The sequence below is a fragment of the Macaca mulatta genome, chromosome 9 (assembly GCF_049350105.2).
Source record: "Macaca mulatta isolate MMU2019108-1 chromosome 9, T2T-MMU8v2.0, whole genome shotgun sequence".
Taxonomy (NCBI): Eukaryota; Metazoa; Chordata; class Mammalia; order Primates; family Cercopithecidae; genus Macaca; species Macaca mulatta.
This window is the reverse complement of record NC_133414.1, coordinates 125710707-125733580: the sequence shown is the minus strand read 5'-3', so window position 1 is coordinate 125733580 and position 22874 is coordinate 125710707. Positions and strand designations below refer to the sequence as shown.

General features: G+C 47.4%; 1 protein-coding gene across 4 annotated transcripts in view; it reads right to left on the bottom strand.

The window, feature by feature from the left end:
* HABP2 (hyaluronan binding protein 2) overlaps positions 1 to 22874 on the bottom strand; it is a 39088-nt gene that overhangs the window by 4689 nt on the left and 11525 nt on the right. For 2 of the 4 annotated variants that reach the window (XM_028826876.2, XM_001090138.5), the window contains exons 2-11: positions 17359 to 17395; positions 10444 to 10560; positions 8855 to 8962; positions 7578 to 7694; positions 6690 to 6809; positions 6025 to 6196; positions 4141 to 4238; positions 2708 to 2963; positions 1487 to 1629; positions 590 to 724 (exon numbers count right to left, since the gene is read on the bottom strand). In XM_028826876.2, coding sequence (XP_028682709.1) covers positions 590 to 724; positions 1487 to 1629; positions 2708 to 2963; positions 4141 to 4238; positions 6025 to 6196; positions 6690 to 6809; positions 7578 to 7694; positions 8855 to 8962; positions 10444 to 10560; positions 17359 to 17386 — 1294 coding nt within the window. In that variant the 5' untranslated portion in view covers positions 17387 to 17395. The remainder of the gene's footprint in view (positions 1 to 589; positions 725 to 1486; positions 1630 to 2707; positions 2964 to 4140; positions 4239 to 6024; positions 6197 to 6689; positions 6810 to 7577; positions 7695 to 8854; positions 8963 to 10443; positions 10561 to 17358; positions 17396 to 22874) is intronic. The other 2 variants (XM_077947541.1, XM_028826878.2) reach the window with 1 other exon arrangement.

Genomic DNA, 22874 nt, shown 5'->3' with positions numbered 1-22874 from the left:
CCTAAAGACAAATCAACAGCTGGATTTAACACAATTTTATAGAATGTCTACTGTGTGGAGAACCCCAACCAAAGTACTGTGAGACAGACAGAGATGGATGGGGCCTGACCCCCATCTTCCAGGGGCTGACTTAATGAATGTCTCTTTAGAATTCTGTCATCCCCTGTGATCATGCTTGCAAACCTAGGATGTAAGTATGATTATTAAGAAACTAAAACTCAGTTGTTCAAATGACAAAGTCAAGAACTGAATGCTAGTCTGTCTGACTCAAAAATCCATGCTCTTTCCTCTTTCCAATCTACCTAGGGAGGGAGAAAGGTCTCCATAGATGCAGGGTCAATGCTTGGTAAAATCCAAGTAGTTAGGGGTAGGGGCCAGGGACAGATATGGAGATCAGAGAAAATCAGGGAAGGCTCCCTGCAGGTGGAGGAATTTAACCAGATCTTGATCAATGAGGCAGATGCTTTCTTTGGTTGATGCATCTTGAATATGACACTCATTTCAACTTCAAAAGGGCAGTTGAGTTGGGCCTTTCTTCTCTGGTTGATGTAGTTCACCTAAGTCATGGGAGAGTGCATGGCCAACTCACCTGTTTCTGTAACACCCCAGCCAGAGATGTGGCACTCACTCCCAGAGGGAAAGGACCCATCAGGCAAGCACACGGTCTTCACGTATTTGGATTCCAGAGCACAGTGACCATCCACCGGCTTTAACTTGAGCAATGCTAGGTGGAGAGAGAGGTAGAAAATGGGTGTGATGTCACCTCTTTGTCAAAGAAGCACCAGCTTCAAGGTGGCCACAGCAAAGCCCCAACCACCCTGCCATGCCTGACAAGCTTCTTCCACGGTCATTTCATATTTTGAACTTCCACCTGGGAAGGAGTAGCGCTTCAGGGCGAGAGTCACGTCAAGAAATAATAATTGACTTTGAAATCACGTTTAATCCATTTTTTTTTAAGAAACACGCCGTTAGAGGGACAAAAAGGCTACTGAGGAAGGAGAGAGAGGTGGGGGGGATCCTCACGATAAGGGAAACGGGGTACAGAACTGAGCAGCCAGTAGCTAGGAATGTCATTGCATTTGCACTGGAGCACCTGCCAGGGGCTAGGGACCAGGCATGCCTGCATGCACATTGTGTCACCTGATTGCGCATCAGTGTTTCCATTTCATAGAAAAGAAAAGAGGGCTCAGGGAGGTGAGCTGGCTCCTGGTGAGAAAGTTGGGAAGCTGGGATTCCAGGCCAAGCCCATTCCATAGCACAATGTTCCTAGTATAGCTTGCCCTCAGTTTAAGAGCATATGCGCATTATCCACATTTACACATACCCTCAAAAACTAAAAAGCTCTGGAACACGTTCCCGACTTCACAGGGTCCACAGGGACCAAAAACAATCAAGAGCACCTACTAGAACCAAACTTCAGCTTTCCGTTCATAGAGAAATCCACCCAGGACAAGACCCTCAGGAGAGCCATGAAAGAGGAACTTGCCAATATCATTGTGGGGAATCTCGTCTCTTTCATTGTAGTGGGTGTACTTGAATATCTTCTCCACCCTAAAGCTCTGCTCGTGAAATTCTTCTTTCTTCAGGTCCTGGTCCCCTAGCACTACCTTTAGATGTCTGGTTTTTATGCTGCAAGGGAAAATGAGATGGTCAGGAAGGCTCTGCTTCTGCTCAGCTGTGTGGCCTTTGGCAAATCTGACCTTCTGCAGACTCAGCCTCCTCATCTGTAACCCTTGTCTCACTCACAGGACTCTGCTGTGGTGGGATCCAAATAAGATTATGTAAGGGAAGTGCTTTTATTAACACAAGCAAGCTCCAAATGTAAGCTATAACTTTTACTCACTTCTCATGGGAGACCTCCCATTGTCCCTAGGCCTTCCAGAGAAACAGCCATTGCCATCTTGAACCAGTCTTCTAAAATCCATTGGCAGGTGCTAATGTCTGCCTGCTTGACCTCTCTTGGGGAGCACCTCCTAGAAGCTCAGAGAAATCATTTACTACAAGGTGAACTGGAAGACCTTCGTGACCACTTCCAAAACCCAGGCTTTGTTGGACCAGCCCTGACCATGAGCATAGGGAGCTCAGAAGGGGGTGACTCTTCAGCTCCCCAGAAGTTACTTGCCTCTCTAAGGCACACAAGAGGCATGGATGAAGACACCTGACTCAGAAGGGTCATTGGTGATGGCATCAGACAGAGGAGCATGCTTTCCTCTGTTCAGGGCAGGACAAAAGAAGTCAAAGAAGTAGATAGAATGGGATTTCCATCTTACTTGTCCACTTAACCTTCCATACGACTTTAGGCAAGGTAAAGGCAGAATCCCAAGGTTCAAGATCCTCACTTACAAAAAGGGAATAACAATCTTTTCCTCCACAAATATTTCCTCAGCACTTGCTATGTACGAAGGCACACTCAAGACACTGGAGATCCCACAATTAATAAAACAGATAAAAATCCCTGACCTTCCTCAGCTTGTCCTCCAGCAGACAGCTTTGAGGATTAAATGTCATTTAATAAATGCTGTGCCCACGGTAAACATTCCAGATATGGTAGCTATTTTCCCTCTGGCTTTCAGGAGCCATTCTTTTGCCCTTGAACAGATCAGAACCCCTAATCCTGCCAGAGCTACCAAGACGCTGCTCAGAGGGGAAGGGAAGAGCACCCCCAGGCACTCAAGCCACCCTGGTCCCTGTCCCAGCCAGCACCTACTCGGTGCAGTGGGCAGCAGTGAGCACCCAGCAGGGGTGGATCAGCGCCCCTCCACAGAAGTGGCCCTGGGGCATGGACACGGTCAGAGGCAGCGAGGACTGGAGGGACGCCTGCCATGGGTGCTTGCCCGCCGTGCTCTTAAAGCCTCCATAGATTCTCTTGATCTTCCTCTCTGCTATCTCAGTCTTTCCGCAGGAGTCAAACCCCAGAAGCTTGGTTGATGGCTCAGTGGGGATTTCCTCTGGGTAGGCAATGTCTGTGGGACACAAGAAAGACAAATTGTGCCATTCAGCCTCCCTCCAGTTCCTCAGCAGGGCTCAGGCAGAGGTATGACTCTGAGCCCAGCAGCTGAGCAGGGGTCCAGAGCTGAGAGACTGCACCGGTGCACACAGGGTGGGCATACAGTAGGTGCACAGTTGATATTTGTAGAATACATTGCGCAACATAAAGCAAGTCTGTAGAATTAACAATGCAGATTTTTTTCTTCCATTTCAAAGTATGTGACTCCTAAGATTGACATGTACACACATACATTATGTTTATGTAAATATACAAATCCATCACTGGGTATTTACATTGACAAAGGCCCCACAATTATAAGTGTGCATGATCACTGTGCCTTTCATTATTAGTGCACAATTACAATTGTGGAGGCTTTTTCAGGGTAGAGGGGAGGGTATTCAGATGAACTAGAATAGGTGAGATAAAACATTTGCACAGATGACTGTGATACAAAAGGAGAGAGAAGTAAATGTTGTATAGGTGGTGCCTCGTTCAGTTCCTTGGGATTTGTAAGGAGGCAGAGATAACATTTTACTTGAGAAATCAAGGAGGACTTCCTGGAGAAGGGGATATTTGAGTTGGTTCTCAAAGAATAGTTGTATATGCACAAGAACAGATATGGGATGGAGCGTTATAGACAGAAGCGACCATAAGATCAGAGGCGCATATGTGAAACTGCTCAGGGAGGGAATCCCACTGGTCAGGGTGAAAGGGCACATTGTTCCAGATGTGGGCACAGAGCGGGGCCAGGGCAGATGGCCAGGAAGACTGTGAGGCTGGAATTTGGATGCTTTGTATCCTGAGAGGCTATGGGGGCCCAGCCAGTTTGATCACCATTGTACACCCAGGGCCCAGCACAGTGGCTGGCAAACAGCAAGAGATGGGTAAATATCTGTTGAGGGCACTGATTTGGAGTCAGAAACCATGAGTTTAGGGTTGGACTACCTGACCTGAACCCACAAAGGTATCCAGACCTGCTTGGCATCCTGGTGGGTGCAGACGGTTGGGCAGTTGGGCTGGCAGTGGGCTGTGAATTGGTAAAGCAAGTGTGGAGGAAGAATGGGGTGAGGGAGGGACCAGGTGCCCGGGACATCTCCCTACAAATCTCCATCCCCCCACCCCGTGGGCGTCTGAACAGCCATGACCTTTACCTTGGGCTGCGCAGGCTGAGACATCACAGTATTCCCATTTCACCTTGTCATTGCTAACTCTGATAAAGCACCAGGGCTTTTCGTCCGCGTCTGGGTTTCTAAAATACAAAACAAAACAACTCAGAGTCAAGGCTTGGTGAACCCACTGGATCTTATTAAAGAACCTTTGCATAAGAAGGTGCCAGGCTTTTGTGCTCCCCCGGGACCACATTTCTTTGATTCCTCCAACAGGTTATAAAACCTTAGCACAGAAGGGTGTTTATAGTTTTTTGGCAAAACCTTGACTTCCAGAGGAAAATCTCAAGGACGAGGAAGCAGTCCCAAGTCTCATGCCAGATCCACAGGACGTATCAAATTATTCGTAGGAAAAGAAATGAGATCCCTGTTGAAGACCTTTCCACGTCAGGAGAGTAAAATCATCACATAAACATGGTGAGAGTTGGGTTCCTCTGCCTGAGCCTTTGAATTCTGTGTATGGGAATCCTCTGAGAAAGGCTGCCAAGAGATCCCCCTCCCCGCCACCCCCAAAGACAGCTACACAAAGGGAACAGCTCAAGGTGAGATAAAGTGGAAGGTACTAGTGTTTTGTGAAAAAACAAAAACAAAAAAAAAACTTCATGGCCAAGTGCGGTGGCTCATGCTTGTAATCCTAGCACTTTGGGAGGCCAAGGCAGGTGGATCATGAGGTCAGGAGTTCAAGACCAGGCTGGCCAAGATGGTGAACCCCATCTCTACTAAAAATACAAAAATTAGCCAGGTCTGGTGGTGTGTGCCTGTAATCCCAGCTGCTTGGGAGGCTGAGGCTGGAGAATCGCTTGAACCTGGGAGGCAAAGGTTGCAGTGAGCTGAGATGGTGCCACTACACTCTAGCCTGGGTGACAAAAGAAAAAAAAGAAAAGTAAAGAAAAAAGAAAAAAAAATCCTTATTTATGAAGCCAGTTCAAAACCACACAAAGACCTCCTCCCCTTAATCTGTAACTCATCTGACTCATTGGCCTTGGCTAGACAAAGGGTAGTGGCAGGAGGACAATGGAGCGGCCTGGAGGCAGCAGAAAAGGAAGAAGGAAACTAGATCACCACCAGGGAGAGTGGTGGCATTACCCTCACATGGGAAAGCCTGAACATCTCTGGGTTAGAGACCATCACCTTCGACAGACATTCCACTTGCTCTTCTCCGTCTCTGTCTGGAAGTTATGTGGGCTCATGTGATTATTTCTGACCAACAAAGTATGTGTGGGGAGAGGATGTGTCCCTTCTAGGCTGAAGTAGTGAAAAACCCAGTCTCTTCTTGCCAATCCGGAGTATTTGAGTAACCCTGTGGAGCTGAATCCCCTACCATCACCACTACCAACCCACATGATACTTGGAACATTAGTAAGAAATAGACTTTTTTCTTTTCTTTTCTTTTTTTTTTTTTTTTTGAGACAGGGTCTCACTTTGTCACCCAGGCTGGAGTGCTGTGGTTCACTGCAGCCTCAACCTCCTGGGTTCAGATGATCCTCCCATGTCAGCCTCCTGATTAGCTGGGGCTGCAGGTGCTGACCACCACATTCAGCTATTTTTTTTTTTTTTTTTTTTTTGGTAGAGACGGAGCTTTGCCATTTTGTCCAGGCTGGTCTCGAACTCTTGGGCTCAAGCAATCTGCCTGCCTCAGCCTCCAAATCATATGCCTGTGCTATGATTACAGGCATGAACCACAGTGACCGACCCGGAAATAGACTTTGATGTATTTGAGCCAGGGAGATTTGGCAGTTGTTTACTATGGCAGCATAACATCGTCTATCCTGAGTAAGAAAATCTTCCTAGAAAGGAGGCTGATGAGTTTCAGTGATCTGTTTTAAAATAAGTGACCAAAATCAACTGAGCATGAATAAGGTAACTTACCTGCAGAAATTGTGCTCCCCAATCCCATGGGTTTCAGCATCCTCCATAAACATGTTGTAATTCTCCTGCAAGAGGAGGTGGGAATTCCAGTAAAGGCATGCATGCTGGTTGACTGTCCTATTCATTTTCCCTCGGTAAGAGTAGCCATCGCCAACATAGCAGTCATCAGAACCTCCGAGAGAGCAGGTAGCAATGTGAGAACCAACAGCCACTGGCGTGCTGCTCCCAAAAAGGGCTTGGTGGGTATGTCAAGTGGTGAGAGAACTGGACCTGCATATTTATCGCCCTGGGATTTCACCACAAATTCCAGAAAAAAAAAAAAAAAGTGTTGAATGTCCCACATCTAATCCTGCTTAAAATATGAAATATAGTGGTTGTAGGGTGTGGGAGCTTAGTTCTTTAATTCTGGCTCACACAAGAACTGATGGAAGGTGGGCTAAGGCCTAGGGATGCCCAGGTGGTTTGACTTGCCCACACTATGCCCCAGTTTATTAGTTTCTTTACAAGAAGCCAGACACACCCTATCCCCTTAGGCGAGAAGGCTGAGGCAATAGTAGAGTTTGGGAAACTTGATTTGAACCACATTCTGGCAACAAAACCCAGAGAGAAAAGGGTTCCAGAGGCCTCACTTGTGGCCCTGATGAGGTGGTGGCAGAGACCCATACCTATTTCACAGAATTTCCCCTTGAACTGGTCAGGACAGGCACAGGTGAACTTGGATCTCCGCTTATGCCGGGAGCAGGTACCACTATTCTGGCAGGGGTTTGGCCTGCACACAGGAACCACTGTGAACAAAGGAATGGGGCCAGGAACGCTCTTCAGAAGGAGTTGCAGCCCACGTCTGAGATGACAAGGAGACATTGGTGGCATTCTACTGGTGTCCATCCTTTCACGAAAGGTGGGTCACCAGAGGGGAAAGACAGATCCACTGATACTCTAGTAAATGTACACAGAAGCCTTAAGAACATGAGCTAACGTGGATGAAGCAATATGGCTGGAGGCCAAGACTAAGTGAACTTAAGTAGATGGGTTACTCAGTAAGAAAACGAAGAAGCATGGTTGGAGCAGTGCTGGGCCCCGTCTGAGCTAGGTAGAGCTAGGTAGAGCTCTGCCTGCTGATACCCAAGTGGCCATGAGCAAATGAGTTCACCTGTCTACATTTCAGGCTCTTCATCTGTAAAACCCTTCCTTGAGGTGTTTTTGGAGAATGCAAAAGAGAGCGTATGTTTCCTGAGACAATGCCTGCCTCATAGCAGGGACTCGATATGTATTCATTCCCCTACTTGGTCCCCCTCAGGAATAGATCAGGGTCTACTTCCTGGAAGAAGTGAGTTTCAAGATGATTCTTTTTGGATGGGAAGGGACACAGACCAGTCAACTCCCACTGAATTGAGTCAATCCAGGAATAATTAATCTTTAGAAATCCTAGGGAAAAGGACCATCTCGGATGCCTGCCACAAAAACATGAGGTGCATCTGGCCTTCCTTGCAGAAGGGTGCAGGTAAAAAATAGGGCACAGAGAGCCTAGCGTCGAAGGGGCCTCCACCACTTACCTTGGGAGCAGCTGGGGCCTGTGTAAGGGTGTTTGCAGACACAGCGGTAGTAGGGAGGACTCTGGGTAATGAGACATTGGCCCCGGCCACATGGGTTGTCCTTGCATGTGTTTTGCACTGTAGGAGATCCATAGAGAAGTGGGGGCAAAACATAAGACACTCTTTGGGGCACATTTTCCTTAGAGGGATACATGTACAATACGATGTTTGGGGTGGGGTGACTGACAGGGTTTGTAGCCTTGTCCGTGGTCCTGAAACACTAGGGTACGCCAGGACAAGGCTTCTGTCTAATTTTGGGGTCATGGCGGATTGTCTCCCACGTTGTTTCCCGTGCCCATAGTCTTAATTTTTCTATCTTAATAAAAACTTTGATAATTGTTACACCTTCAACAAACAGAGCTGCAATTTTAGTCTCTCCATTTTCTAGCTAACTTCAGAGTCCTTTTACAGTTTTGTTACTTTTCTGAGAAGTTGAGTAAGCCCAGACACTGTGTTTATACTCGATATTCTCAACCATCCTGAAAAATTTATTGAAGAAATTGCAGGATTGAAAATGAAAAGAATAAGTGAAGAGGGCACCAAGGGAAGAAGTCAACCACAAAGCCATATGTACACCTAAGACCCCCTTTGCCCTCCACCAAGTAAGATGGTTGCTAGAGCAGCCTGAATCCAGATTTTCTCTAGGGGTACAATTAGCCCCTAGGAGTCCTATTCTTGAAGCTTTATTCCACGGCCTCATGTTATGCCCACAAGAGTTCACTAACAGCAGATACAGTGAGGATGGCAGAATGAAAGAGCATGGTCCAGAAGTCAGGCACGAGGGCTCTAATTTCTGCTCTACACTTAGCTAGCTGTGTGACCTTGATCAAATGCCCTCACTCTCTGGGTTCCCTTTCTCTGACTGGGTTGGGTCTCATGTGCCCTGAGATCCTCCCTGCTCTCCCATTTGAGGACAACAGTGCTCTGCTGCAGTTAGACGAAACACTCTAAGCACGAAGTCCTGAGTTTGGAATACATCTTGGTTAGAGTCCAGCTCTTATCCCTTCTCACCCTCAATCTTCCCATCTGGAGAATGGATGTACTAGTTCCATCTCACAGTGCAGGGGTGAGGATCCAGTGAGAGGCCACCTGGGACCCTGCAGAGGAATCCACTATGCATGATACAGTATTTGCAGTTATAATCTTTTCCATGGCATCACACAGTGATTTCTCACACAGAAAGGACCACTTCTTGTTTAACTCAGAGGAAAGAGTGGATCTAGTGATGATGCACCCACCTTTCTGACACTTATTCCCAGAGAAAGGGGCCAGGCAGCTGCAGGTGAAGGTCCTCCCGTGAACGAGGCAGTCCCCACCGTGTTCACAGGGGTTGGGCTGGCACGGATCTAAGACACATGACAAGAAGGCAATGCCGGTAAGGAATGGCAGGTGAGAAGCCCCCCACTTTTTCATCTAATTTCAGTCTCCTGCCCCAAATGAGAGAGTAACTACCAAACCAGAAACTGGGGAAAGCAGGAAAACATACATTGTCCTTAAACAGCAAGGAAAATTGCAGTCACCTGACCAGAGAAAGGGATTCAGGTTAGTGAGAAGAGAGGCGAGAAGGAACCACGACTGTCTCCCCTCGGCCTGGCTTTGGACGGGGCCTTTCTCATTGAGAAACTCCCCTTTTCCCTCATCAGTGTTTTTCTCCTCCCAGTCTTGCTGGGAGTGCCACAGGGTCTGTCTCTGATGCTGAAGGTATTTCACAAGCCTGAAGACCTCCCCTACTTCCAGTGCCCAGGGGTGGAGGTCAGGAGTGGGGAAAGAAAACCCACCCCTAATGAAACGCAAGCTTTCTGAACATCAGGAGAGAAGACCAAAGGCAAGAGGGTGACAGAAGAATTGGCGGCGAGGAGGAAATGACCCAGTGGCCTTCATCTTTCTTCAACTACTTGTTCAGTTAGATTTTGTCATATTTCATCTGTGCCTGTGGCTTTCATGGTTGTCTGAATGGATCTTCCCTTGGGGAATTCTTTATCCTTCTGTTCACACACATTGTTCTTTGGTTCAGGAACTAGGATCCCTGGGCCCTGCTCTTGTTTTGATGGTCCCTTCTGATGTTCCCCCATGCCCTGTATCTTGGCCCTGCCTTCCAGGCCACTTTGCACAGTTACACAGCTTTTATTCCAGCTGCTAAGTGCTTTCCATTCCTTCTCCTCGTTTAGTCACATGGCATTGCTTGGACCCAGCTTCTTATTTTCTTTTCTGTCCCATTGCTGGGGTTAAGAAGCCACGAAAATAAAAACAAGTGTGGTAGGAGCACGTGTGTGTGAATACACACACACATGCACACACACACACAATCTAACAACTGTGGAAAGCTTCTAAAGAGTGAAGGGAGAAAGAAAAAGTTGAAGGGGAAGGAAAAGTCCTGGCAAAGGCAGGAGGGAAGGAAAGTCCCAAAGCTGAATGTGTACATGCTATAGTCTGGTGCTCAAGGCTGACATGGACTTCCTGCATCCTTAGGGTCTGACCTGTAATCTAAGCTATGGGAATGATTTTGAACACAGCTGCTATTCACAGCATCAGGAAACCCGGACAATGCTGCATTAACTTGCTGCATGACCTTGGCCAAGTCAGCTCCTCTCTTAGCCTCACTTACCTCATCTGCCATTTGAGGGTAGGGGAGATGGTCTCTAAGAACCTCCCCAGTCCTCACAGCATATGAATCTAACAGAAAAAAAGCCAGTCCACATAATTTCTTCCATAGCTATTTTACAATGCTGGTCAGAGAGGAGGAGAGAGAGGCTCTTGCATGTGGTTCCATGTACACTCCCCTCTGTCCTTCTCCCAGGAGAGTCCCTGAAAGAGATTTGGTACCTACCGGCTTGGTCCTCAGTGTAGTACCAGTCAGGATTCTCAGGGTGGGTAAGTGTGCTACTGGTATTCTCTTCCGGATTATAATCCTCGTAGCTGTAGTCATACTGGTCAGGGGTCCAGTCTGCACGGTGGTAACAGGACAGAAGAAATCCTAATCATTCTACTTAAATAGGTCAGCATTTTATTTAGTTGGACACCTTTTCCCCAAAGAATTCAAAGTCCTGCAGGAGGAATCATGTGTCTCTCCAGTTCTGCACAGTGAGGGGAGTGGAAAGGAGGGCTCAGGCTTTGCATCTTTTCACTTGGGGGATGTTATGACCAGGCAAGGTGGTGTTGACATTTAGCAGGGTCATGAGCACCTGATTGGAAGTGAAGAGAAGAAGCCAAGTCCCAGCTTTCTACTCCCTTGACCTTGGATAAGCCAACTGTATTATCGAGTCTTGGTTTTCTCATCTTTGAACAGCAGGAAGAGGACTGGGACCTAGCACATCTACAGGGTCTTACATGGGGTCTGCCCGGGGTCAGATTACACTATACTTGAGTGCCTGGTTGGCTTATCCTGTGAATAATATTTCTTGATGGGACTTCATTTGTCACCAAGTTGAATGAAATCAAAGAAAACTCATCATTTTCCTTTTGATCATGGCATCAAACTACTCCCAAGCAGTATCTACAGAGTCATTTTAACAGATAACATTTATTGAGCCTTTACTATGTACCATGCCCTGTGCTAAGCACTTCACATGCACCATCTAACTTCATTTTCATAAAAATCTAGGAGGTGTACTGTTCACTCTGAGTTGAGAAACCTGAGGCTGACAGAGATTGAGTAACTCGGCCAAGGTCACATAGCTACTAAAGGGCAGGATATGAACTATGGCAGTTTGTCTCCATGTAACCCCTAAATCTCACTAGTTCAACTGCAGCACTCAACTGTTTCAACTGGTGCCTTACATGGCCTCGGATACTCCCACACTTACCCTTGGGAAAATGTGTCCCACCATCCCCATTGAGTATCCAGCCTGCCCATTAGGAATTTCCCACGGATAACCTTGTAAAAGTTTATGGATCTTGCCTATGGTTGTAAACCTTACACTAGACTGGTCATTGGGGAAAAAACAGGTATGTGTAAGGTTAGCTGGACGCAAGCTCTTTGCTCTCTGGGGCCTTGTGGGGAGATCCTGGTAGCTCTGTGGCTGGTAGGTCCGTGGAAGTTTGGGATTTGAAGAAAGTCAGGTTGACTTTGCTCTCTCCAGCCGGCGGGAGTATGGCAAGTCGGCAAGTTGAAGCTGCAAGGAAGCTGTCCAGAGATGCATATGATAATGAGGCGGGAGCAGATGCAGATAGCTGACTTGAAAAGGCACTCCTACGGAGCCAGCTGATGGCTTGGAGGATGGCACTTTACCTAAGCCTGATTATCAACCACATTATCTTACTCGTCTCTCAGTCATTCTGTTAGAGTCTTTATCTCTCTGGCTTTTGAAAAATCGACTTTTGCACAATGGCTGTTTTATATTTCCCATTAAAATGGAACTAGCTTTTTATTTCTTTTTTGAATACGCCAACACTGGTTTCTTGCCAAAGTTTCACCTCATTTATCACAGTGTCAAGTCAAGACTCCCTTGGCTTGCTCATTATTTCTCCTGAACTGCTTTTCCCCACTATGAAAATGCTCCCAGGGGAGGCCACCTTTTTAGGGCTGAGGATCCAGGTTGAAGATAAGGCCATTGTCTTCCTGGAGCAAATAAAGTTTTCCTCCATCTAGCGTGATAAAGCAGAGAAAGAGAGGGAGAAAGTGAGAAAAAAAAATGTTTTTCTGAGTTTGACATGAAAGATTTCAAACTGACATTTAGGAGAGACAATGGGGTTTGGTAATGAGATGATTGCATTGCTTAGTTATTTCTTTTTCTTTGGAGAGTTTATTTTTGTTTTTCCAACAGGCGTTTATAGATAAGTGTCCTTTAGGTTGCTTCTGTAATTTCTCCCATCTCTCCCACAGGTTGGCAGTCAGATCGGCTAATCTTGACAAGGCCATTAAGAATTACTTCTTTTGCAGATATTTAGAAATGGGGGAAGATTCTAATGTAGATGGTATGGTGTGACTTTTCCAGGTGACGAGGGATGAATGAAATGTCTGTTAGAGGATTTTGACTTGAATCCAGACCTATTAACAAGGTCTGCTCACCTCTCAGTGAAGCCAAAGAAGAAATAAAATACATAGGCTTTGAATCATATTCCTGCTAAGAAAGGCTTCCTATTCTCTAGTGGGCCTCAGTGGAGATGGATAGAGCCAGCAGAGCTCAGTGGCCCCAGATAGCCAGGGTGGAAGAAGCCAACTAGCCAGTGGATATGCAAGGAAAGTCACCAAGATCCTTTCCATTTGGGATGGGCTGCCATGTGATTTGAAGGTGCTTTATCAGAGCATCATCTGGGAGGGTTTCTCCACTTCCAGGCTTAAACCTTATTTTGTCTTTCCCATTATGTTGGCACTTAATCCTATTGTCTGCATAAGTAACTTGTCTTGTGAACCTACAATGGACCAAGTGTTATGCCAGGTGCAGGATGGCATTGGGAATGGTGGAGAGTTATACAAATAAGAGTAGGATGTGGCCTTGTCCTCAAGGAAGCCTCCAGTCAAGGTTGGGTAGGGGATGAAAGCCAGCTAAGGAAGGAGATTAAAGAGCAGTGAAGAGGTGAGGGAGCTAGAAGTGACCAAGTCTAGGCCTGGTGCCCTCAAGTTCCACAGTGAAACTCTGCCTTGGTATGAGCCAATCTGACGACAAAAATAGCCCTTGATTATCCACCCCTCCCTGTACCCATACCCTTTGCAATGTGACTTTTCAGTTTCTCCCACCAAGAGATTGAGTCAGTTTCCCTGCCCTTGGTTCTGGGTTGGCCTTAGGACATGCTTTGGCCAATAGCATGTGTGATGGAAGGATGGTGTGCCAGCTCAGAGCCTGGGCCCCAAGAAGTCTTGCTCTCTCTTGACTCTCTCTCTCTCTCCGGATCCTGGACCCATGTGACTGCCATGTGAACAGTTCGGCCTATTCTGCAAGAGCGTATGAGAACACGTGGACAACAGCTGGCCTAGTGGTCCTAGCTGAGGCCTCAGACACATAAGAAAGCCCAGTCAATATTCAGCAAGATAAGATGCCAGCCAATCTGCCAGCTTCTGCAGACACATGAGCAAGCCCAGTCAGGATCAACTGAGCCTGACGCAGCCCAGAAGAACTGCCCAGCTGAACCCAGCCAAGATTGTCAACCCAAAGAATTGTGACCTAAATACATGGTCAGTGGTTTAAGCTACTAAGTCTGGGGTAGTGTATTATGCAATAATAACAAACTGACACACAGGACTTGATTGATATTAGATTGCTAATGGGCTGAGAATTTTAGATACAAGAGCATTCCTCTGTGGCCCAGTTGGCTGGAGAGTTTTAAGTGTCATAGCTGGATCTCAGATGGCACCTCTATCTTGGGTATTTGGTCTATCTTATTTGTTTCCTCCAACTAGAGAGTTTCTTAAGAGGAAGGGCCATTTCCATTCCTCTTTTAGCCCCAGAGTGCCCAGCACAAAGCCCTACCTGTAGTTAATGTATGTGATTGACAGATTTATTTTTCCCTTAGTGGTCAAGCCTTTCTGCCTTCTGATTGGCCTGCATGCAGCTTTACTGGCCATAAAGATGGTGCCTGCTTAAAGCAGAGCAAATAGGGAATTTCAGTAAGAAACTGTGTGAGAAATGGGTCAAATGTACTTGGCAAAGAAAATACCTGATGAACTCTGTAGAAATCTAGAAACTCGTCCACATATTTTCCCGGGGAGAGAGGCACAGCAGCCTGACATACATGGTAGATTGTAGAAAAACAGTTCAGGTTTAAACATAGATTATTTGTAAGTTTCTCTAGGCTACAGAAAAGGGAAGAGCTTTGGGAAAGAAAGGGGCAGGTGTTCGAGCATTTTCTATCAAGAATAAAAAGAAATTCTTGTGGGTTTGTCTAGTTTTCAGAGTCTGTTTCTAGAAATTATCATGAAGGATCATGAGAGTATCCTGAGTTAAGCCAAATTATCCTAATAATAGGTTATAATGTACTGAGTATTTTCTAAGTATCAGACACTAAACTAAATAAATGTGGTTGCCCACAATCTTACTTCACCCTAAAGCAACCCTATGGCATAGGTCCTATTTTGCAGATAAGGAAAAATGAAGGCCCAAGGAGATGACATCATAACCCAGGTCTACCTAACTCCAAGTCTTATTTGCCTTTTTATGATCCTGGAACCTCTTATAGGTTTGGGTTTCATGAAACTCCATGGGTTTTAGCTTTCAGGAAGTAACATGCATTGGGAAACCTTCTTAAGCTCATGTTCCGGGTCCCTTGACCAGGATTAACTCTGTCCACGTTCAGGGTCTCTCAGAAAATGCTCAGAGTTCCTGCGATGGGGGTTTTGCAGCTGCTCTGGTTAAGGAGCTTGCCAGATGTGTGGAACGGAATCAAACTCTCCGGAATGTCGCCCCTGTTGGCGTCATCCATCACTGTGGCACAGACGGCTCCTCTGAGGGCCTCCTCCAAACCCCAGCCCTGTCGGCCTGCATTTGACGCTTCCAATCTGGCTGGCGGGGCAGGCCCAGCAGAGACTCTCGCTGGCAGGCAGTAGGACAGCTGATGGATGGGCTCAGCCTGCATTGCTGGGCAGAGCCAAGCCAGCTTTGAAGAGGCATTTCCACAGGCCTGCTGGCTGTCGTGGCACCTGCTTTGGGGAGATGGGCAGTTGTGCTGTTTGCTGGCTACCTCCTCCACCACCCATTGGGGACTGTGGACTGGGCACCTTCTGCTCCAGCAAGGCCCTCACCGTGCGCTGTCTCCAGCGAGACCAACCAAAGAAGCAGCTTGTCCATGGGCACGAGCATGGAGTCTCCTTCGCCACACTATTGTCTAGAGGCAGCAGGGAGCTGACAAATACCATCAAAGCACAACCCTTTTGAAAGGTTAAGTCAGATACTGAACAGGGATGTTTTTAACCTGAATCTCCTCTTTGCAAAAAGGCCCAACATCTACATCTCAGCCCATTCCTCGGAGGCTATGACACCTCGAGATGGACTCTGGATCCCAGGAGCAGTCTGCTTCGGGGTCCGTTCATTCATACACCAAACTGTCTGAAGCTGTTGGCAGAGTTCTTGCAGGGCCCAGTCTCTTGAGAGCTAAATTCAATACTCTTCACTCCCTATAAGTGGTTTTTCAGCCTGTGCTTTAAAAGTCTCCAGTGATGGGAAACTCATTACCTCCTGAGAAACCAATGGTCCATTCAGATTTCTGGACAACTCTGATGGTGAGAAAGTTCTTCCTGTTGGCAGATCAAATCTGACCCTGTGGCTCCCAGTCTGTTTGATTAAAGCTATAAATCTATGGGCACATAGGCTAACTCCACTCCCTTTCCGTGGTCTCTGTTCAGTAGGGCCACTGCTTACAGTTGTTCGAGTTGTTCACTGCACAATTCCAGGGTGTCATGAACTCACTGAAGATGTATCTTACAACCTTCTGGCAGCTGGCAGTAAAGTCAGGGGCCTTTGAGTCTTCTGCACTTCTTTCTCTTCCACTGTGTCACCCCATAGCTTCTACAGCCCAGTATCCCTGAAAATCAGACCCAAGGATCCCCTTCCGTGGTGCCTGGGCAGTTTGTGCTCAAGGCTGGGGAAGAGGCCACCCTTCCAGCCCCTTGGTCTCAGCTCCTCCCTGGACTCCTTGCGTGGGTGGTGGTGTGGCCGTCAGCTAGGGGATAACTCTCTGAAATACGTGCCTTCGGAGGAACTGAACTATGTGTCATTGAATAGCCTTTGTGTTGGGGAAAGACACAGATTTTCTCAAAACCCCACACGCCATACCCATATACATTTCTCCTCAACTCCACAAATATCCGCTGAGCACCTGGGACAGAACCAAGACCTGGCCTTATCTTTCTGCCCATCCAGGGGTTTGCTGCTGGAGAATATTGACTGTCAAACTGAATTTGGCCCAGTTACTGCTATCTTTGTGCCAAATAAATCCTTGATTCAAGGTTCAGCTGTGGCCACAGCCTCTGTGTGTTGTCTGCCTGGCTACGGCGCTCCGTGGGTGACCAGCCTGTATCTCTACCAGTGGGGATGTTGGCCTCTGGCCAGATGGAGTGGTGAGCAGAATTTTCTCCCCCGGGGCTCAGCGCTGCAAAGGCACACTCGAACCCAGAGCCAAAGGACCAGGAGTGGATGATGTGGAAGGGGTGGCCCTGCCTAGCCTGTGCACGCTGTGGGCACAAGGCTGAGGACACAGGAAAGGGAGACGATAGGAGAGCGAGTCTGTGAGACAGAGAGCCTGTGTGAAGATACAGGACCCGCCGGGGTGGTAGACGCGTTCAGCCTGAGGAAGCAAACCATTTGGGCAGAGGGGACAATGGCAGAGGTGCTGGTGAGACGGTATCACCAGGCCAGGTCAGCCTGGAGGCCGTCCTTCCACAGAAAGAGGTGGAGCGGATGGGTGTGGCACAGGGCTGGCCTGCCTGGAGCCAGGCATTGTTCCATCTCACCCTTGCTTTGCCTTGGCCTTTCACCTCATTTTAGCCTCCAATTCGCTGTGTGGCCAGGAGTAAGTTGCGTCCCCTCTCTGGGCCTCAGTTTCTTTATAAAATCAAGGGTTTTAACTACGTAGGCAGTATTTCCCTTGGGACTTTGAGCTGGTGCTCAGTGGTGTCCACAGGAAATTCAAAATTGTGTGAAGCATTATGGGTGCACACATTTTGAGGGCAAGTTCTCAAAGGTGCCTGTGACACCCTGGAACCAGTTGAACCCTGGGGTCCCTCCAACACTTCCATACTTAGGCCTCTTTTTCTCCAGCCCAGAACCAGCCTGGGATTGGTGGGAAGCCCCCAGGAGATCAGCGCACTCACCTGGGTCCAGGCTTTCCAATAAAGACATCAGGGAGAACTGAAAAACAAAACAACACAGCAGATCAGCGTTGAGACGGGGCTCGGCCGGGCGTGATCCTCAGGTGTCAGCCAGGGGAGACCGTACGGGGTGCAGGTGCACTGTGTGCTTTCTGATGGTTGTGGCTGGGATGGAGGTTGAAGGGAGGGGGATGGGGTCTGTTTGAAGATACATGCCCCCCCCCACCACCACCTATGCACGCTGAGCACTGAAGCATTGTCCTTCTCCACAGCAGGGGGTCGTGTTGCTTGTCTGCCCCTGTCCTTGCTTTGGAACACGGCTGCCCAGGTACTGGCGTGCTCGTCAGTTGCAGTGAGTTTCATCTACTCCCTGCCTGATACGCATTGCTGCATTTCATCCTTATAACAGCGCTATGAAGAGGCTTGCACCAGCCTTGTTTACAGATGAGAAACTTTGGACTTGGAGGTCACGTAGCTGTGGTAGGATTTGGAATTCGTGCTGAAATCTAGGTGATTTCTTCAGGTGACAGTTCCTGGGGATTTGGGGATGAACAGATGCTTAAAACTCTCCAGTGGCTTCCCATTTTTCTTAGAATAGAATGCAAACACCTGCCATGATCTACAAACCTCCTCCCATACCCCTCCCTCCCATTGCCCCTTACTAAGCTTCAGCCACACCTGGCTTCAAAATGGCACAAGCTAAACTCCTCCCACCTCAGGGCCTTGGCAATTGTTGCTGCCTGGAAGCCCTCCTCCATGACCTTGGCTAGGTCTCAGTTTAAACGTCATCTTGCCTGAAATATCCCATCAATATGACATTTCCCTGTCCCCATTGTTCTGCCACTGCACTTGTTCATTCCCTCCATGATCCTTATTGCAGTGCATAGCTTTACATTTATTTATTTTCATGTCACCTGTCTCTCACATCAGACTCTGTCCTCCAGAAAGGCAGGGATTTTATCTGTTTTGTCGTTGATGTATTACCCCATACCTAGCATAGAGCTTGGCACGTGGCATTCCTCAAAAAGATTTGCTGAATAAATAAATAATGATATAAAGAGCTCCTTTAATACACAGTACTCAGCCCGGAAAAGAAAGTTTTACTCATTTAATACCTGGAGGACGCTCTTCCACTTTCATCAGGGGTCAGCAAAAAAGGGCTCTTGGACCAAGTCTAGCAGTTGTGTTTTTGTAAATAAAGTTTTACTGGAAAACAACCATGCCTGTTTGTTTATGGCTGCTTTTGTAGAGAGAAAGTACGACCCCAAATATTTATTATCTGACACTTCACAAACAAAGTTTGCTGAACCCTGATTTAAAGAAATGAGAGTTCTACCACCAGACAGCTTTCCCTTTGGGTCTTGGCTGCCAGAAAGCTGAGATCAATGAGATACATCAAGCTAGGCAGTTTGGTATATTCGCTGCTTCTACCCTCTGCAGAATTTCTAATTTTCTGTTTTACTGTAGTCTTCGTTACATGATTTTGGGAAGTAGGTGGATGATAAATTAGGAAAGAAAAATAAAAAGAATAATGCATCCGAATACGATGTACTGAGGATGTACAATATCAACAGATAGTATTCTTGGCAAAAATGCTTACCCTGAATTTATTCATGAGGAACATGACAGATCCAAATTGTGAGGTTCAAATTGCAGGACATTCTACAAAACTCCTAGCCTAGCCTCCAGCAAAATGCCAACACCATAAAAGACAAAAAAAGATGGGAAGACTGTATTTTTAGTAAAGGACATGGCAACGAAATGCAGTGTGTGACTCTTAATTGGATCCCGGATTTAAAAACAATGGCAAAAAGGACATTGAGTGCTGTGGTTTGTGCTGACTTGGATATTTGTCCTCTCCAAACCTCATGCTGAAATTTGATCCCCAGTGTTGGAGGTGGGGCCTCAATGTTGGGTCATAGGGGTGGATCCATTACGAATGGATTAGTGTTCTCCCTCAGGGTAAGCAAGATTTCACTCTATTAGTTCCTAGGCGAGCTGGTTGTTAAAAAGAGCCTGGCACCTCCACCTCTCCCTCTTGCTTCCCCTCTTGCCATGTGATCTCTGCACACTGGCTCCCCTTTCCCTTCTGCCATGAGTGGAGGCAGCTTGAGGCCCTTTCCAAAAGCAGCTGCCCAATCCTGGACTTTCCAGCCCTCAGAAATCCAAGCCAAATAAACCTCTTTTTAAAAAAAATACGTCACCCAGGCTCAGGTATTCCTTCGTAGCAACACAAAATGGACCAAGACACTGAAACAAATGGGAAATTTTAATATAGACATATTAGACAGTATTATTGTGTCAATGTTGACTTTCTTGAGAGTAAACAATGGCATTGCAGTTCTGTAGGAAAATGTACTTATTCTTAAGAGACGGTGGCCAGGTGTGGTGGCTCATGCCTGTAATCCCAGCACATTGGGAGGCTGAGGTGGGCAGATCACGAGGTCAGGAGATCAAGACCATCCTGGCTAACAGTAAAACCCCGTCTCCACTAAAAATACAAAAAATTAGCCGGGCGTGGTGGTGGGAGCCTGTAGTCCCAGCTACTTGGGAAGCTGAGGCAGGAGAATGGCGTGAACCTGGGAGGCGGAGCTTGCAGTGAGCTGAGATTGTGCCACTGCACTCCAGCCTGGGTGACAGAGAGAGACTCTGTCTGAAAAAAAAAAAAAAAAAAAAAAAAGAGAGACGCTTGGTGAAGTATTTAGAGTGATATCTGCAATTTACTTGCAAATGATTCAGCAAACAAACAGACAAAGAAAACAACTATATACACACACAGGAGAATGAGAGACACAGCAACTATAATGACATTTTAACAATTGTGGCATCTATCTGGATGAAGAATATTCATTGCATGATTCTTCCCACTTTCCTGTAGGTTTGAAAAATTACAAAATAACATGTTGGTGAGGGGAAAGGAATGCAAAAAAAGGAAGAGAGGCCATTTGTTATCTGGGACTGTGCCTCTGTCCAATGACTTCCTGGCTAACCACCTCCCCCACACCCTGTTTCTGCAGGCAGTGAGATGGGACAGGTGTTCTGTTTTGGGGCTGAGGGTGGGGGTTGGTACTGGGGAGGCCTGGCAGAGGAAGGGCAGCTCAGGCCTTAGGGGTGCTCCTGGACCTAGGGTGCTTGAACAAGGATTGGCAGAGATGGGTGTCTCTGGGGGGTGAGTGCCAAAGAGGTGCCATGAGGGGACCCTAATATGGTTTGGCTGTGTCTCCACCCAAATCTTATCTTGAACCGTAGCTCCCATAATCCCCATGTGTCATGGGAGGGACCACGTGGGAGGTAATTGAATCATGGGGGCATGTTTTTCCCATGCTGTTCTCATGATAGTAATTAAGTCTTATGAGATCTGATGGTTTTATACAGGGCAGTTCCCCTGCACACACTGTCTTGCCTGCCACCATGTAAGACGTGTCTTTTACCTTCTGCCATGATTGTGAGGCCTCCCCAGCCATGTGGAACTGTGAGTCTATTAAACCTCTTTTTCTTTATAAATTACCCAGTCTCGGGTATGTCTTTATTAGCAGCATGAGAATGGACTAATACACTAAGACCTCAAGGACAAAGGTTACCCCTCCTTCAATCTCACCCTCATCACCTCCAGTCATCTGGGCCTTAGTCCTGGTCCTTTCTCCCTGCTGTGCCTTTCTCAGGGCAGGGCCTGTCTGTCTAGACCTGTCTCCACCCAGTCCTGAGGAGATTCCCTACAAATTCTTCTCTTTGAACTGCATAGGATGGGCCATGCCCTAAGAAGTGGGCAGAAGACTTTGAGGGACATCCTTCCTCAAGGTCCAGCATGGAAGGGCCCTCCAGGATCTGCACCTGGGCCAGCGTTGCACATCCTGGCTCCAGCTGGAGCCTGAGGAACAGCCGGGTGCCATGCTACCTACAGCCAGCAGGTGGCAGACGTGTCCTTCCTAGGAGCTGGCGCTCGGAGGGAAACCAAACAAAAAGAAAGCCGAGACTTCCTGGGCTGGGCTCTCAGGGAGCCTGAAGCTGATGTGCGGCTTGGGCTGCCTGTCAGGGGGTCTCGGGAATCTGAAGCAAGTCACTCATTTTGTGACCCACAGTGTCCACCCACAGAGAGGGGCCGTGGCGCAATGTGGAAACGGGTAGCCCCAGCACGGGCTGGATATTTGGGGACCATATGGGAAAGTCCCGGCTGATAGTGGATTACTTATGCCTGTATCCGGATCCCTGAAACTAACCTGGATGATGGCAGGTGGGAAGGGTGGACACAGTATTTGCCTCCTTTCATTCCATCATTCCCTTAACTCTTACCCCAGAGACAAGGAAAGAAGAACCCTTACTCCTGGGACTTGCACATCCAAAGAGAAAGATCGATGCAAGAGTAGGAGGAAGAGATAACTAAGAAGCAGAAAACTGTGATGTCAGTTCACATTCCTTTAGAGCTGACAATGTGCCATCAGCTGTGCTAAATATTTTGCGTGCATTTTGTCTTGTTTGTTGCACACAATACTTCATAATTTAGGTGTTATGATTAGGTCCATTTTAGAGGTGAGAAAACTGATGTTTTCAGATATTAAGTTGTCTACAATAACTTAACTAGAAAATGCTGGAGCCAGGACAGGAGAGCGTCGGTCTCACATCAGAGTCCTTGCTCTTAGTCACCATTGCCGTGAGGGACCAGGAAGCTGCCACGTGTACACAGTAATAAAGCGAGGTTGGAGGAGAAAGAAACAGAAAAGCTCGTTAACCTTAAGAGAGGCAGGTGTTGAGCTAGGTTCAAAATCAGGGGCACTGTTCTTGGAACACTTTATAAAAAGACCTATCTGTGGGCTGGGCGCGGTGGCTCATGCCTGTAATCCCAACATTTTGGGAGGCCGAGGTGGGCAGATCACTTGAGGCCAGGAGTTAGAGACCAGTTTGGCCAACATGGCAAAAACCCATCTCTACTAAAAATACAAAAATTAGCCAGGCACGGTGGCAGGCGCCTGTAATCCCAGCTACTCGTGTGGCTAAGGCACAAGAATCACTTGAACCTGGGAAGTGGAGGTTGCAGTGAGCTGAGATTGTGCCACTGCACTTCAGCCTGGGTGACAGAGTGAGACTGTCTTAAAAAAAAAAAAAAGCAAGCTTGTCTAATCTGGCCTAGGCCTGGCAGGCCACAGAGAGGGCCTACTCAGCCTGAGTGACAGCTGGAGAAAGTACAAAAGTCAGATTGAGCCTCAACCAGCCTCCTACTGCGGTAAATACATCTTAACAAACATCTCCACCCAGATCAAAAGGCATGTAAGCCACTGCTCACTTCTCCCACCACATCCATTCCTAGTTTCAACAGGGCCAAAATAGCACATGGTCCCAGCTGAGCCATCTTCTCTTAGAGGGTGGACGCTGCTGCTTCCACACATGGTAAAGTAGCTGCTTTGTAGTATATTTAGAAAGACCATTCTAGATCCAACTACCGTTTCTTCTACTCCACACTTGGGATTTCTCAATGGATCCCTGACTTAGGACACTGACCTCAAGGTTAAGAGCAGGCCCTTAGC